This window comes from Rhipicephalus microplus, chromosome 7 (genome assembly GCF_043290135.1).
Source record: "Rhipicephalus microplus isolate Deutch F79 chromosome 7, USDA_Rmic, whole genome shotgun sequence".
NCBI lineage: Eukaryota > Metazoa > Arthropoda > Arachnida > Ixodida > Ixodidae > Rhipicephalus > Rhipicephalus microplus.
The window spans coordinates 108,203,589-108,218,109 of record NC_134706.1 but is presented as its reverse complement, the minus strand read 5'-3'; the positions used below and the strand labels follow the sequence as shown (position 1 = coordinate 108,218,109).

The following is a 14,521-nucleotide window of genomic DNA, read 5'->3' as shown; positions in this document are numbered from 1 at the left end:
GCGTCGTCCCATTACAGAAGTGGAAGCGATGCCCTGTCCCTCAGTAGTGTTCCACGAGTTCTGTCCTAATCAAAATGCGATGCGCAGTAGACTTTAGCGACGCCACCTTTTGAAAGCAGTGGCGACTTTAAGAAAACCGCAGAAATAAAATTTTCATTGAATAAGAAAGAACAGAAACTTAATCAACTTATAATTTCTTTTACGAACAGCACGCTGCCTTGAAACACAAAACGCAATAGTCCGCCTCGGTGAACCACTGGCTACGGTTTTCTGCAACTAACACAAAAGTCACCGGTTCGATCCCGGCATCTGCGGTCACATTTTGGTCGAGGCGAAATTGTTGAAGGCCGTGTGTTGTGTGGTGTCATTGCACGTTAAAGAACACCAGATTGTCAAAATTTTGGACCCCTCCACTATGGCACCTCTCCTAATCATATCGTGGCTTTTTAGACGTAAATCCTTAGATAATAATAATAATAATAATAATAATAATAATAATAATAATAATAATAATAATAATAATAATAATAATAATAATAATAATAATAATAATAATAATAATAATAATAATAATAATAATAATAATAATAATAATAATAATAATAATAATAATAATAATAATTTAGTAATAATGGTAATAATATTACTTTTATTACAAAACACACCACATATGGCGTGCAGCAATGATGGCGCAGAACGTAGCCTTCGCGCAATATTTTTTCATTGTTTGCCACAATGAATCTGTGTGGCATAAAAAGAAACAGGGTCCAGTGTTGATTTTCATTTTCAGAAATACATGATACCGAAGCAGCCACACCCGGCGAAAGTTTTCACGAAGGACCTGGAATTCGAGCCTGGCCTCACAGTGATTTGGCTCCTGGCCGTCTTCTCTGTGGGGGTTGGTTCATACTGGTCGGGAAACGTCCGGCAGCAGGTGTGAGTAGGCCCTCCCCTTTCCTACAAATTTACGATAGGTTCGAAGAGAATATCTATCACACGCACACCCGTCTTCGCAAAGTCGACCCTGAAATTCGGTTCGCAAGCAAGTCGCTAGGAACATTTGCGCTCTTTCGGTTCACTTTGTTATTTCTATCTTTTGTTCATCCGATCAAAAGTGGACCGATTCCCACCCACAAGTGATGCAGCAGCTCGTGTTCTTTAACTCGTTATCTTAGAAATGGTAGAAAATAATAAATAAGAAAGAAAAAAAACCCACACAAGGTACTACTTATTCAGTTAAAATGACTCGAAGGGGAATGCCTCCTTCTTGTTCTTCCCAATCATTGCATTCATCATGCCACAGAACCCTACAGATTATCTCTGCACCTAACGTGGTTTCGCATGGCTTCCAAGATTTGAGGTTACGGGTTTTGCATTGCCTCCGTGACTTAAATAAACACCTCTGAGCGAATCACGCGCTCGCAGCATCACGTGATGAACCACATACGTGATCATGAATTCGCTATCACGTCACTAAATTCAGTGATCTGTGACGTCATCACGACGTCATTCACCACGTGACGTGACACCACGTGACACGTTGTACTGCTTTTCAAGTTAGTTGGCTGCTTGGTTAGTTATTATAAGTTTACCGATTGCTTAATTAGTAGTAACTTTTGGCTGGTAGTTTGTCAGTTTTGCAGTTAGTTGTTTAAATCGTTAGTTAACTTAGCTCGTGGTTAGTTTAGCTATTTACATAAGCAGTTGGTACGTTAGCTATTTTAACATGTGGCATGCACAATAACGTCTGCTGTATGGCTAGCTGGTGCGTAGCTGGTACAAAATTTATAGGCATAGAACGAGAACGAAGAACGAATATTATAAGTGGGTTTGTGCGTACTACGTCATCGTTCTGCGCCTACGAATCCCATCCAAGCTGTGGCATGCACTTGTGATAACTGCGGGCGTGTAGATCATTCTTGCATACAGAGGCTGTCTGCTGTGGAACGCGCTGCATGCGCTGCATGCACGCGCGCTGCATGCAGATACGAGTGCGAGTTGCACAGCCGTCAAATGCGCCGTCGGCGGCTCTCGAGCAGCAGCGCCGCCAGCCAGGGAGCTCCCAGCCGGCCGCAAGGCATGAACGTCATCGAGGAAGATAGCTCGCTCGACATCTCCCCGATCTGGGTGCTGTCGTTCGTCGTATTCATGGCCACCATGCTCGTCGTCCTCTATTTCTTCATCAGATACCTCGGTATGTTTCGCCTCTAGTATTCATTCGAATCACTCTACAATTTCACAGCACTGGGTGCACAGTATTCTAAAGAGTAAATGCATCGGTATCAAATAGCGAAGCTTTGAACAAGAGACGAAAAATGCACCCACTTCTCCGGAAGGAATTGCGGGGAAATGCGAATGCATTTCTTGCGCCGAAAGAGAGCACCATTGCCGTCAGACACTCGCCTTCACGGACTTCTGCCATCGCCTTGAGAGGGGACGAGCCAGCCAACGTTCGATAGTGAGGAGCAAGCGGACGAAGGAGTAGGGCGCCAGCATTCTCGGGTCTGCGTTGGCGTTCTACAGCGGCGTCTCGAGCGCCCTTTTTCAGATGTTCTTGAGAGGCGCCCAGCCAGCGAACGGTTTCAGAGTGAGGTGTGAGTGGGCGGGACAGTGGGGTGCAAGGAGGATGGAGAGTGAATGGCGAGAGACGGAGCAATGAAGCACTGCACCTACCTTCTTCTACACTCTCTTGCACTACAAGTTCCGGTTTCTAGGGGTGAGGATATATGCGTGCCTAAGGCTGTCACAATGGGAGAGAGAGAGAGAGAGCTGACAGGCAACATCTGCCGGCACACGGCCGTCGGCGGATGCCTGACATAGCCCGACCAACCTCCGTACTGATAAATGCTTCCTGGCTTGAACTTGACTTCAAACTGCCTTCAATTCAGTGTGTTCGAAACGCGTGTCTGCTGCTTTGAAGTAGGTGGCAAGCCAAGTTCAAGTCAAGGAGCGTTTCTGAAAATGGGGGTAAGAAGTGCATTCGCATTTAAAAAGAAACACTGACATACAGGACAGGTACTATTCGCAACAAAGCCATAACAGCCGTGAAGGACGTTGGCATTACATAATGAAAGGAGAATAAAAACAGTGCTTCAATGAATGGCGCAGAGAAGGAACGACATACAGTGCCTATTGACTGTAGTTCTACACATTGTTCTTTTTTTTTAATTCAGCGGCCATGGTTGCTCATTCTCTGTCCTCATCATTTAGGAACTGTTTCTTTTTTTTTTGGTAAACGTTATTGGACAGATTTATTTAACCATTCGCTGCTGCCGTACGGACTCAGCCTCCCGTTGCGAACGGTTGGTTAATAGGGGCCCAACTTAATCTATCTATTGTTAGTTTTTTCTCAATATACACATGGTCACACAAGTATGCGGAAGTGTCTAAGACGGTCTATTTCAGCCATACCGCAAGTCATCATGCATGGAATATCTCAAACAGAACTGCATTTTCTCTCTTGTAGTTTTAAAATGCACCACACAATAAAGGCCAGGCCTGCGCGGAAGGCGCAGCACAGTCACAGCGGAAGCTAGAGGATCGGCCTTTCAGAGCCTATTCAAAACATTCATTCGGTAACTACTTCAAGCACACTTGCTTGATACACACTAGAACATTAATAATAAACTTTTGGGGAGGGGGCCGGATTCGCAGTGCTAGTTTTCGACATTCTTTTGAGAAGCGTGGTATCCACTAAACACTTGCAAGGAACTTCGTGCCAATTGTTCATGCCGATAATGAGGAATTATGGCTGAAGCGGGTATGTGCCACAGTTAATAGGGGAACAAGAACAAGCTTTTGTAATGGTTTGGAGCCTTGGATGGCCTAATTGTTACGCCTATCGCATTGTGCGACGACTGGTTGTTCTTCCGCTGTTTTAAAACGCTTTATAAGTCATATTAACGCGATTGCTTTCCCGACATCAAGCCTGCCTAAGGCAAGTTTGCCAACAATAACAAGCACCAGCGTAACTCAGATTTCTCGTATCGTCATCAAATGTGCAAGGACCAATACAGGGGTATTTAAAGGAAGTTGTTTCGTCTTTGCACTTTTTGTCAGTGAGATTTTGTTAGAGTATGTGGCTGAAGTACCCCGTGAAAAAATGGATAAAAACCTTGTCGATGTTTTACTGCCTGTACCGTTGTACCATCAGCTACATTGTGCAGGGCCAGGACAGGATGTTCTGAAACGAGTTGAATGCTTGTAGCGCCAGGTGTCCAAACTTTTTTCTTTAAGTTACATACTGGTACTTTACCAGTTAAACCGTGGTTGCAGGATAGGGGAATATTCGTGCCATGGAGCACACAATGCCACTTGTGTAGTAAACAGGAAACAATCGAACACGTGCTCATAGATTGCTGGAGAAGGGTCTTTATCTGGGACATATTGCATAGAACCTATAAAAAAGAATTACCGGTAACTCCACATGGCATCCGTTTTCTTTCGATTAAAAACGAGGCAGGTGTACCTTATGATATAATCATGCTTCTGGGCCGGCGCAGTAACTGGAAAACCCGATGTGCCTTTGAAAACGCGGATGTAGAAGTGCTATTTGTGCGCCAATATTTTTCAAATCTGTGTGTCATTTTCTTGAAATGCTGAAGGGCCAAGAGGATGTACCAGACTAGATTGGTCGCTTTGAGCAATTGTTCCGTATTCCAAAGTATTGATTAATAGTCAGCCAAGAGCTGAAGGTACCTCAATGAGTTGTGTGGGTGTATTTTGTGACGCACTTGTATTTTGAACAATATCTAAAAATGTAAATTGTGAACAGTCTTAATATGCAAGGCAATAAAATAAAAAAAACCAGCATAGCTCAGTAGTAGAATACTGGGCTGGCACCCAGCGGACCCAGGTTCGAGCCCCCACTGTGTCCTTTGCGCTAGGTTTGCCAACAAGTCAGAAGCAGTGGCTTAGCTCAGTGGTAACATACTGGGCTGGCACCCAGCAGACCCTGGTTTCGAGCCCCACTGTGTCTTGAATGCTAGGTGTTTTGGTTTCTAAATTCGCGCGATGTGGTTACGGACACCGGCGGCGGCGGTGGTGGACAACTGCGCGTGACCCGAGTTGTGATCTCATAACAGCTTTTGTTGAAAAAAAAAATGCCACCCGCATCTTCTCACGAGGGTAATTCGAGCAAGTCTGTCGCAGAATGGTGGGGCATCACGTATAAGTTGTGTAATTCGGTATGGTTTGGAAATGCCTAATTGTTATTTCGTATTTGTTGTTCTTACGTATTGAATAAAGGAAAGGCGTTTTCTTTCACGAGTGGTGGGACGTTGATGTGCGATCCAGTGCCTACACTTACAAGGTCACCAGTGAATGGTTGTGCAGCACGAGCAGTCGGTTTTTATTAGCAGACGCTGCCTGCGTCGCCCTTGCGGGACGGGAGAGGATGGGCAGCAAACAGTTGACACGATATACAAGCATGCGGCCTGATACGCGAGGCGCGAGCATGCGCAGTAAGGGTGTAGACAACGCCGACGCACGAAGCGTGACATCGTGCAACTAAGAAATGCTCAGCATTTAAAGCGGTAAATGATTTAGAGTACTTGATACAGTACTATGAGAGAGCTGAAGGCCGTCCTTTGGGCGAAACATTTGATGAGGCCGCATCAACTAAAATGCCACTCGAGCCGGGCCTGGGCTGGTGTTTACAAGCAGAAACGCCCGCTGTGTTTAGGAAAAGCGGTTAACAATTTAGAGCACTTAGTACTCTACTATGAGAGAGCTGAAAGCCGTCCCAAGAAAATAAGGCTTGATCAATAGACAGCTGCTTGCGTTTAAGAACGTGGATAACAATTTCAAGCACTTCGTACTCGACTATGGGAGTGCCTAAAGCCGTCCCGTCCGAAGACTCCACTGTAACGATCCTTCTTAAGGCACTAGAAAGGATAACCAAATGTATAATATGAAAATGAACGAACTGGCCAAGCAACAAATTTTCCTAAATAAGCACAGGCCATTATATTATGCACAAGTCCAGACGGAAGGCTCGTGTTCTTTCTCTGTACAATAGAAATAAATTCTTGGTGATCGTCAAAAGCATGAATGCCTCATTATGTGTGACATTATTCTTTATTACAATCTTCTGTTCCCGGTTGCTCTGATCGTCGATAGCATACACTCTCTATCACACTTAGTTACTATGATAGCGCCTCATAACACTATACGGTTATGTGGCATGTAGTGCCACAGCCGGACTAGAAACGCGCGTTCTCTGTATTAGAAGTGTGGCAGCTGGGGCTAGTTGGTATGGCATGACGATAGTTAGAGCGCGAGAACAAAACGACGACACAGAGACAAGAAGGTCTCGTGTCTTTCGTGTCCTTCTTGTCTCTGTGTCGTCGTTTTGTTCTCGCGCTATAACTATCGTCGTTCTGTGTACGTTCGCGTGCCTTTCCAGTCCGGCCGTGGTAGTGAAAAGCCTGAATTTTTTTTCTGACAGTTTACTTCATTCACGGTATGTTCGTGTTGTCCGCATCCGTCGCCGTTCTCGGCGTTCTGGAGCCGCTGGCTTACAAGATGCCCTGCGGCACTGGCAGGTAGGCAGTCTCTTACACGTACAGAGAGAATCCAAATTGATAAGATTGGTGCGCGCAGATTCATTGCTTAATATGAATCGGACGCCTTCGTAATGATTTTCCTCGTTTGCAGCAAGCTACGAATAGACATTTTAGATCTCCAGGTCAATAGTTCAACCTTCAAATATATAAAACTTCAACTGACTGAATGTGTGACGTAAAGTTATTCAATAACTTATTAGCTAACTTATTTGACGTCATAAAAACACTGAAGGGTCCGACTGTAAGAGAGGGCAGAAGGCCATAACTAACAGTTGTTTCCTGTACGAATACAACCGGATAGCAAAGCTTCCTAAGAAATGGGGCGCATACGAATATGTTTGTGATATCGCTGCTGGCGTTCATGATGGCGGTAAGTTGGGGATTGGGTAGGGAGAGCGTCTCCTGCGCTCGGTGGCGGGAATAACGACTGAACGAGCGAGTGTGCGGTGCGAGCGAGCCACCTGCCAACATGCCTGCAGTGTGCAGCACAGCGGGAGTGCACCTGTCGTTTTTTCCGGCGCGCTTGTGCGGCGATGGAAGCTTCGCTGGTGACGACGGTGACAGCGACAGCAAAGTGCGGGTGTAAGGAGCTTCGCTGCTAAAAGAAAAATGAAATAGCTCCTGATTTGACCACCCAGGTTATTTACCATAAGCTTTTCTTCGTTCTACTCAACAGCCTGTCTTCTGCTCAACGCACCCACTGTAGTTGACCGACACGTGCAGGCTTCCGGATGGCGCCGTACCCTGCTTCCACGGTTCGCTCGAGGTGCGGCAGGCACTCGTGCTTCTCGCCGCCATGGCGGTGCCCGCTTTCTGGATCTACATCAGGCACCACCCGCTCTCCTGGATTATGCAGGACTTGCTGGGCGTCTGCTTCAGCGTGTACATCCTGCGCGTGGTTCGAATGCCAAACCTTAAGGTAGATCCGAAGGACGGCGGTACGGGGAAGTTGGAAGGTTGCGATGAAAAAATCTTTAAACATGGGTTGTGTGATCGAGATGACGTTTAGACATGTAAACTTTTCGAAGAAGACAAGTCCACTTACGAAATGTCTGCGCAAGCAAGCAGCATGTGTTTAGAAATTTTTAGCATCGTAGCCTTAATGTAGGTATAACGTACCCTAAGTGCGTCAGTGGAGACGGATGAGCGCGTTCAAAGACGTATATATCCCCCCCCCCTTTTTTTGCGTTCCATTGAGGAAGTTACGGTCGCTAAGTCCCTGTGTCATTTCTTCTCCTTTTTCTTAAGCCCCCGCCCCCCCCCCACAAAAAAAAAATTCTGTCCCCAATCAAGCCAAAGATCTATAGTGAGCACCCCGACGATATAACGATTTTGCCACATGTGTTTTATACGTGTTGTCACGTGTTCTGTACGTGCTGTACCTTAGCTTTTTGACAGGATGTTATTGTGTATCAGTTTGATTGGAAAAACCACGGCAGGTGCGTGCATGTAAGTTTATATTCAGCCATTCACTGACAACTTTGAAGTTACTTAACGAGTGTCATGTGAAGACAAAGCTTTCTTCATTGCTAATTTCATATTTTTAAGCACATGCATAATGTTATACTATTCATTATTGAGATCCCAACGCCGGCAAACCTGTATCTATGTGATATATAGCCAAGTTCTTGATTCTTCAATTGAGGAGGCTCGCTGAAGGTTTCACATACTAAGTGTGTTTTGTGAATTATGTGCCGCAGATAGCGTTATTGAGTGCGTATTTTATTTTTCAGATATGCACGATGCTTTTGTCGATTCTGTTTTTCTACGATATATTCTTCGTATTTCTTACACCGCATTTCATTCCGGTGAGTCGGGCAGTTTATATTTTTTGCGTGATTTCATATTTCACGAATTTTGTAATGAACACTATATTTGCCTGTATACGTGTCGTCCAATCACCATAAAACGCAGAGAATTACTTTTACGGGCGTTCACAAGCTGATGCCGAGACTTAAAGACCGTCACGAGGGTTCTTGTATTTTACTCCTACAGAAGTACGTTTACATAGTGCGACGCATTATACCAATGTCGCAGCTTCGGTCCCTGAATGTTGAAAGTTATTACATTTTACCTGCACGACTACGGACTGCGCACCCAGACTAAACATAACTTAAAAATAATATCAGACGAATGATTTATTTATTGTCTTAAACAAACAGGCTATTCTCTTTCCTGGGCCATTTTTATTGTTGTGTTTTGGTATATAAGCAAATGTACAATTTAAAATATTGCCGTTTTCCACTCCTGCCAAGCAGTGTCGCTGAAACTCTATTTGTGGATCGGCAGGCGTGATATGTGTACCACTTTCTTTAGAAACAGCATATGTAATAATAATAATAATAATAATAATAATGATAATAATAATAATAATAATAATAATAATAATAATAATAATAATAATAATAATAATAATAATAATAATAATAATAATAATAATAATAATAATAATAATAATAATAATAATAATAATAATAATTGTTATTATTAATATTCACATTGGCATACAGTCAATACAAATACCGTTCTTGGCATTTTGATCTGTTAGTCCAAACAAATAACCTACCTTTGACGTTTACAGCCAGCAATGATGCACAACACAACGACGAGCTTCGTAAACGCCACTGGGGTAAGCGTTTTTCTGTTGTTAGGTATACGTAAGTTATTTGTACGCAGCGCGTTGTCCCGTCACCTGGAGAATGTGCTACGTACCAAGTTTTTTCTACCTGACACTTTCACCGGGTGGGACAATGAAAGTGTTCCAGCAAGTCTGTCAAAGACGCAATTGTTTTATTTGGGCGTTCTTGCGCTCGGCAAACGAAAAGTTGGAGTACAAGCAGCGCCGACTAAATTTCAAGGCCGAAAGGCTGCCGCAGTGACGTCAGAGGTTGGGGGCCCAGTTGCCCAACTGAGCATGCTCAGTAAGACTTTTTTTTTTTCCACATCTTTTATTCGGCCCAATCCAGCCGCAGCAGCTGCGAGAGTGGGAGGGTTGGTTCTCCTAAAACGTAAACAAAACACAGGCTTTCCGCCGCGTTCGCGGCGTAACTGGGCCCCGACCCTCTGACGTCACTGCGGCAGCCTTTCGGCCTTGAAATTTAGTCGGCGTTGGTACAAGCAATGCCTCCTGTACACTGATAGCAGCGAGAAATGTCGTCGGCTGTCGGATGTTCTGAACAGTCCTCAAATGGATCGGCGTTTCATATTTGTGAGATCGAAGTTTCATGCGTCATCGGTAATGGCGAGCTTTGTTCCCGAATAAACTATAGTGTTGGCGTTGCGTGCTAAAGCTTGTCGGAAGGTGCTAAAATAACGGGCTCTCAGACATACGAGCGTAATTTGCTGAAGGCAGTGTAAGGTGCCGGTTACATAAAAATAAGATACGAAATGAAGCATTTGTGAAAATTTGTGTCACCCTTGTGACAATGAGCTGAGACACGCTCTCGTCAACCGATAATCTGATAGGAGAGGGTATACGATCGTAAGCCTAGCTAGCGTGAACACTAACAACGTCCAGCATAAGCGCCTCCTGCATAGCACTGACGATACGGCTGAGCTCTTCACGGTGCGCTTCTTTATTACACCGCGTCGAGATCGCTTCGTGTTACATTCAATATATAAGCCTCACGTGACGACATAGTTCACTTTACTCGCGGTGGTAATTTAGTGGGGACTCCAAAGAGGGAAACGATTTTTTTTTCGTTAGCAGATCACCCACTAACAATTTCAAGATCACTGCGCTCGCCTAAACAGGACGCTTGGTAATCAACAAACTACCTCAAAAAATTTTGGTTGGCAACCCCTTGAATTTATTGCACCAAAGGTCATGATGTCCTAAATTTTCATGGTATTTACTAAGGCCTACAGAGCTATTAAACAATAAATACGAAGTACAATGTCTTCTAATGTAGCCGAGACTTAACGCACTAAATTTAGAGAAATTTCGTCGATTTAGTGCGGCTGAAATGCCACAATTTCACTTTGAATTTCAAGACTTAACAAGCTCAAATTTCGAAGCGAAATTTGAGAGTGGTAGTTTGATCTTGACTTCCTCTTCTTATATTGAACTTATAGTTCTGAGACTAACGACAAAAGAGTTTTAAAGAACACTATCAATCTAAACCAATTCATTGTCTTTAGCAGCTATTGTTACGCTGATAGGCCCGACAATATGGTGATTCTTTCAATGAATGATGGTAGAGGGGAAGGTAAAACTTCATTTAGCTAACAGAAAAGCTGCAAGGGAAACCAGCCTGGAACGCAAAAACTACTTTGTACTAGAAGATTGAGGCACACGCTGAGAAACCTCGAGCGGCCAGATCTAATTCAGATTACCACAGACGTATTACGACTACGATCATCGCATCTAGGCTGTGGCGCAGGCCATGGTCCAACTTCTTAATTTGAACCTTGTTAACTTTTTCATTGATTGTAGCTGAGAATGGGTTTCATGCACCCGCCATGATAGCTAGCTCGCTTTACGCTGCTAAACTAAAAGACGTGGGTTCGATTCTCGGTCAGGGCTGCCTCATTTCGATGGGAGCCAAGTGCAAAGCTTATGTGAACTCTAAAGCATCCCGAGTAGTTTAAATAGATACGGAGTCCCTTCTTAAGGCGTACCTCATTATCACATCTTGGTTGTGGCGCGTTAAACCTGAACATTGATTATTATTAATATTATTAAATGCGAAGCATTTCCTAGCGAACTTTGGCGACTTTCAGCGTATCTATCTATCTATCTATCTATCTATCTATCTATCTATCTATCTATCTATCTATCTATCTATCTATCTATCTATCTATCTATCTATCTATCTATCTATCTATCTATCTATCTATCTATCTATCTATCTATCTATCTATCTATCTATCTATCTATCTATCTATCTATCTATCTATCTATCTATCGAGCCGCTTACGTTCGGGTGCTCTCGTTGTCACCCCCTTAACTTGACATGATTAGCACGGCAGGGTAAGATGATTTGACGAGTATGACGCGCTGGTCAAGACATAAATAATGTCACAATCCTGTCGCGTACATCGTCAAACACTTCCTGCCAGACAGTGGCACATACCCACAGGTGGGTATGTGCCACTGGTATGCGGCTATGTGTCACAGGTGATTCACACTTAGTATCTATTCATAAACGACAAGAACTTACAGGGACAAGAAATACGCGACATCGGTAGCGTCAATCCGAAGAATGTGAGGAATAAATGTCAGGGTCTCAGCTGGAATTGAACCCAAGCATTCTACGTGGCAATGTAGAATTTTACCACACAGCTACGCCAAGTATCAGAACTACTTTTCAAATAGACGCTAATCTTCGTGAAACGTCAATAGTGCATGCTGCTGCCTACCCAATTTTAGAAACATTACATATGTAGTCCTTTGATACAGACGTAGGCCGGGCTAACGTCCTTTGTGGTTAGTTGCCATGCGCTGAAGCTGATTTATGTAGCGGTGCCTAGGGTCAGCATCCTCGCGAGCATCAGCGCTTCATATCATTTTATGGTGTTGCTTATAGGCATGTTACAGTTGGGATCGGTGCGCAAGTGCAAACAACTGGTTATATAAGTACCTGAAACTCTTCAACATATCTCTGTGCGTGTAGCATTAGTGCATATATTTAGCGTCATTTCATGACGTGTCGCTCAGTAAAAAAATTGCAGCACGGTCACCTTCCCTCCGCATGCTTCACATAACGTTGATTCTCAGGTACGTGGGATCTGCCGCATTTTATGATTGAAATCTACGTTATTTGGACAATGTATTACTGAACCCGTGGAGACAGCGTAACGGTGATTGCCTCCTGCTGACACTGATCGGCAAACTCACTCGTGAGTCAATCAGACTTACTAGGACTGGTATGAAGTGGTGAGTCTGGTTGCGGAAGAGTTTGGTGGGTCTAAGTCCGAGTCAGCTGTAAGCGCAAATTACATTTCTTGAGTGAGTACCAGTGAGCTCCACGTTATAGGTGCCGAAATACGGTGATAACTACTCCATTTCAGCATTACTATCAGCCCGGCGCCCGCTCTAGAATGTACACACTTCTCAAACATGTTTCGATGTAGTAGCGTTTATAGGCCTGGTAAATATTCATTGATCAGCCCGGCGCCCGCTCTAGAATGTACACACTTCTCAAACATGTTTCGATGTAGTAGCGTTTATAGGCCTGGTAAATATTCATTGAACAGGGTTGCAAGTTACGGGGGGTAAGCGAGAGTGTGCTTTGGTGTTCCACTCGCAGAACTTGTTAAATTCTCGGTAAAAAATCTCCTGAGTGATCTCCCCCATAAATACACTCTTACCAAATTGACACCATTAATTAGACCTACGAGAACGAAAAAGTGTTAAGTAGAGCACTGAATATGCGAGGCATTACTGTTGACGAGCATCGAAGCCATGGTCAGAAAACGATAGTCTTACCCAGAACTAGAGTGGGCCGAGTCGATTCACCCAGACCTAGAGTGGGTCGTGATTCTGAGTCTAAGTGAGTCCGGTTGAGAACAATTTCAACGATTGTGAGTTCAAGTAAGTTCATGAGGAAAGTTTTGGTGAGTCAGAGTCCGAGTGGGTCTTACCGGTAAAATAAATTTTATGAGAGCCCCAGTGAGCTCCGCAATTTGGGCTGACCTTTACGTGCTGACGAGCACTGGGTTCGATTGCCGTATCACATAACATTTCTGCGGGGTGCAATAACTTCTGGACCCCATATCAAGAATGTCAAGTAAGAGGAAAGTCAAGAGGACCAAGAAGATTTGAAGGGATGAGAAGTCGTCCTTCGCCAAGTCCTTGCCTCCGCTTGGTGAATAGTGCGCGAACAATTCAGTAAACGGCGCGGCTACCGCTAAACGGTGCATGGGATATAGATAGCATGACGATGTTCTTTTGTACTGGCCGTGACTATGCGTTCAAGTTTTCTTGCATGTTCTTCTAATTGAGATGCAATCAATTGTCTCATTTGATAGCGATACGAGTAATTAGGCTCTCATGTGAACGGTAGCAAACCTACTCCTCCTAGAGTTTCGTACTCTACACTTGTCTGGCCTCCCTTAAATGTTTGTATAAACGTTTCAACATATACATATCTTCAAAAGTCTGCCCTTGAACATAGTAATAGAAATGGTAATTAAAGCCTAACTTTTTTTTTCTTTTAGCACAACGTACTTTATTATTATCATCGAAGCAGCTACCTATATTTTGAGGATGTCCAGGCTGTTTAGGCCTGTTTTAGTTTTCGTTTTTTTGTCATTGTTAGATAAATTTGTTGTAAACTTTGGGATTACCAACGTTAATTTCCACAAGAAGGTTCTTGCTTTAGCCGGCTCATTCATTTGTGCACGCTTATTTTTCATTTCAAGTAAGCTTGAAAGTCCCTTAGTACAGCTTATCCCTTCGCTTTTAGACATGCTCTTTATTGCGATAAATATAACGTATGAATTATTTGCCCGCAGAAAGGCGACAGCATTATGGTTGAAGTTGCCCGTGGTGGTGGCTCCAAGGAGCAGATACCGATGTTGATGCGAGTCCCGCGGTACGGAAACCAGGATATATCTCCATGCCTGAACCCGTACTCGCTTCTCGGTTTCGGCGATATACTCGTACCAGGTAAGCAACGGCTCTCTGCCAATAGAGGAAAGTTGTCTAATAGAATACGCTAACTTAGCTGGCGTTGTGGGCGTAGCGTTTGCATATGGGCGCCATATGAGTTCTCGAATAGCGTTTGTCCCCCAGAGACACTTAGCATGGTGAGGAAGAGCAAATGGGCTATGCGGGCCGCATTTAAAATTTTCTGCGGGCGGACCGCAAACGCTCATGGTCATTAGCGGTATTAGGCACGCGCAGTGGCAGCGACTACAATTAAAAGCGTAGGTAACGCTTTACGTACGCCATTCGGAAACTCCCCCATGACCACAAGCAGTCACTGTATGAATGGTTCCTTCGAGAGTAT

The 14,521-nt window shown here is 44.0% G+C and overlaps 1 protein-coding gene across 1 annotated transcript in view; it reads left to right on the top strand.

Moving 5' to 3' along the window:
- Window positions 1–14,521, top strand: part of LOC119179115 (signal peptide peptidase-like 2B) — a 47,715-nt gene that overhangs the window by 20,202 nt on the left and 12,992 nt on the right. The window contains exons 6-12 of the mRNA XM_075870072.1: window positions 791–936; window positions 1,986–2,194; window positions 6,449–6,545; window positions 7,290–7,485; window positions 8,300–8,374; window positions 9,148–9,195; window positions 14,025–14,178. Coding sequence (XP_075726187.1) covers window positions 791–936; window positions 1,986–2,194; window positions 6,449–6,545; window positions 7,290–7,485; window positions 8,300–8,374; window positions 9,148–9,195; window positions 14,025–14,178 — 925 coding nt within the window. The remainder of the gene's footprint in view (window positions 1–790; window positions 937–1,985; window positions 2,195–6,448; window positions 6,546–7,289; window positions 7,486–8,299; window positions 8,375–9,147; window positions 9,196–14,024; window positions 14,179–14,521) is intronic.